Source organism: Rhamphochromis longiceps, linkage group LG5 (assembly GCF_057381845.1).
Source record: "Rhamphochromis longiceps isolate RC_006_pf linkage group LG5, R_longiceps_female_GT1.1, whole genome shotgun sequence".
NCBI classification, from domain to species: domain Eukaryota; kingdom Metazoa; phylum Chordata; class Actinopteri; order Cichliformes; family Cichlidae; genus Rhamphochromis; species Rhamphochromis longiceps.
The window spans coordinates 41,815,333-41,818,377 of record NC_140561.1 but is presented as its reverse complement, the minus strand read 5'-3'; the positions used below and the strand labels follow the sequence as shown (position 1 = coordinate 41,818,377).

The 3,045-nt window shown below is 45.9% G+C and overlaps 1 protein-coding gene across 1 annotated transcript; it reads left to right on the top strand.

Annotated features, from left to right (window-relative positions):
* Positions 1-302: 302 nt before the first annotated feature.
* Positions 303-2,667, top strand: LOC146670678 (zinc-binding protein A33-like). Its single transcript, XM_085408056.1, has one exon. It carries the CDS (start codon positions 494-496, stop codon positions 1,880-1,882), a length of 1,389 nt encoding a protein of 462 aa, XP_085264182.1. The 5' UTR covers positions 303-493; the 3' UTR covers positions 1,883-2,667.
* The last annotated feature ends 378 nt before the right edge of the window (positions 2,668-3,045 follow it).

Sequence of the window (3,045 nt, the reverse complement as noted above, 5' to 3'; positions counted from 1 at the left end):
ACCCATCAGTATCAGCTGTGCTTCTGGTATTGCATCACACACTCACTTTCTCACAGCGGTGCTGAACAGCGCTTTGTTTTAGGCTCATGAATCTCTTCATGTCCAGACCTGCACCTGAACAGAAACTTGCTCTGCAGTTTTAGACCTGTTGGCAGTTTTGGAAACTGATTCTCTGGAATGACTCAACTACAACTTACAGTTGAAGCAACAGCATTCGTAATCAAGCTCCACCCCTCACCTGAGACACACCAAGTTTCCTCTCGCTCGCAGCGGGACAGTCAGACTGAACATCAGACCAGCAGCTTCCTCTGGCGAGTCCAGCGTCAGGACACAAACAACACTGCTGCTTCTGGCTGCCGACGCTCCACACTGAAGGTTAGTTTGACTGAAAACACGACTCACAGGAAGCTTCAGTGAAGGCAGCAGAGGAGGGACGGGAGTCACGCCTGACTGTAGTGCCTGTCTGCTGCTTCCAGCTTCACCCGGAGACTCCATGGCTGCCAGATCAGATCTTTGCTGTCCAGTTTGTCTGGACATCTTCAAAGAGCCGGTTCTTCTGCCGTGCAGCCACAGCTTCTGTAAGGACTGTCTGGACAGCTGGTGGAGAGAAAACCCAGCACGCGACTGTCCAGTCTGTCAGAAACAATCTACAATGCACGATCCACCGTGTAACCTTGCTCTGAAGAACCTGTGTGAGACGTTCATAGAAGAGAGAAATCAGATAACTCCGGAGGATCTCTGCAGTCTGCACTCTGAGAAACTCAGTCTCTTCTGTCTGGACCATCAGGAGCTAGTGTGTGTGGTCTGCGGCACTTCGGACAAACACAGCGACCACAAGTTCAAGCCCATCGATAAAGCTGCACAACAACACAAGAATGACCTTCAGGAAACTGTGGAAGCTTTAAAGCAGAAGTTAAAGGTCTGTGAAGAAGTCCAGGTGAACTTTGATCAAACAGCAGGACACATTAAGGCCCAGGCCCGACGCACAGAGAGGAAGATTAGGGAGCAGTTTAAGAAGCTTCACCAGTTTCTAGCAGAGGAAGAGGAGGCCAGGCTGACCGTGCTGTGGGAGGAAGAGGAGCAGAAGAGCTGGATGATGAAGGAGAAGATGGAGGCTCTGAGCAGAGAGATAGCAGCTCTTTCAGACACAATCAGAGCCACAGAGGAGGAGCTGAGAGCTGAAGACGTCTCATTCCTGCACAACTACAAGGCTGTGGTGGAAAGAGCCCAGCACTGCCCCCTGCTGGATGATCCACAGCTGCCCCCGGGAGCTCTGATAGACCAGGCCAAACACCTGGGCAACCTGACCTTCAGCATCTGGAATAACATGAAGTATATGGTCTCCTACACTCCTCTGATCCTGAACCCAAACACTGCCCATCCGGGACTGATCCTGTATGAAGGTCTGACCACCATGAGGGTTGGAGACCGGCAGCAGCTCCCGGATAATCCAGAGAGGTTTGATCATCTCTACTTTGCCCTGAGCTCTCAGGGCTTTGATTCAGGGAAGCACAGCTGGGATGTTGAGGTTGGAGATAACAGAGGTTGGTCACTGGGCGTGTTAGCAGAGTCTGACCAGAGGAAGGGAAACATACGGTCTGGACTGTGGGGACTGGGATACAGTCAAGGTCAGTACTATGCAGGATCATCAGCAGATCCAGAAGCTGCTCTCTCGGTGAACAAGAAGTACAAGAGGATCAGACTGAATCTGGACTGGACCAAAGGAAAGCTGTCGTTCTCTGACGCTGACACCGGCAAACACATACACACCTTCACACACACTTGCAGTGAAAAAGTGTTTCCATTCTTTGCCACTGTGATTAAATACCCCATTAAGCTGTTACCAGTAAAGTTCTCACTGTTAGTGAAGCAGAACATTTAGACACAAACAGGAAGATCATTTCTAAAATGTTGGATTGCTGCATTATTGTGTCACTTCCTGTTCCTGATACTAAGTGCAGGGATGCTTTTCTGCAGTTTAATCTGTATAGGTTGTTTAATTGCAAACCTTTGAGAACAACTTATTTCGTAGCGTAATCTTCACATGCTTTTTCTGAATCACCTGCAAATTATATCCATAGTATTCAATCATTGTCTCTTTAGGGATTTGCTAGCTTAGCGTAGCTATGAGCTCAGATCTCAGTCACTAGCAGCATGGTTTCTGCATGTGTGTCAGAGGTTTATACTGGATAGCAAACAATAACAGAAACAAAGTTAAATCAACATGGAAATCACAAACTGATGATCAACAGGAAATACATTTTATTTACTCTGGCAACTTTAATATAATAGAATCAACATTGAAACAATGTCGACATCACTACTAAAGATCAACAGGATATCAGCGGTGTTTCATCTTATGGTAAACAGAACAAAGCACTTCAGAATATTGCATCTACTTATCTGATGTCATGATATACCGTATTTTCCACACTATAAAGCGCACTTAAAATCCTTTAATTTCCTCAAAAATCGACAGTTCGCCTTATGTATGAATCTTGGTTGTGCTTACTGACCTCGAACCGATTTTATGTGCTACACGGCGCTCAAAAATCTGTCAAAAATGTTTTAGTGTGACTTTGGTAGCTACGAAGCCGCACCGCTTGATGGATTGTTGGAGCATTACAGCTACCGTAGTCAGGAGCCTCGTGGAGGAATCTGGGTCCTAAACTCCATCTGTTTCAGGTCCCAAAGTCAAACGAACACTGCAGCATCACTGAGACTTAAAAACTGTCTAAATTCTTTCATCTTTGATAAATGATCAGTGTTGCTGCTTTACCAGGTGTAACAATCAAGTTTAACATCCAGGCATCCATGAAAACAGGATTTATTAAATTCAGCGGAGTTAGAAGTTAGCAGGAAGCTAGCTCGCTAGTTTCCACCTAAACATGATATAGCATGTTCTGACTGAGAGATTTCTGAAACATTCAAACGTACAGCTCTGCTATCACTTCCAACATAAATGAAGACAGAAAACTAAACAGCAGTGATGTTTGTAGGGTTACTGAAGTTGGGCTAGCTGGTATATAATGATGTGCTACGTGC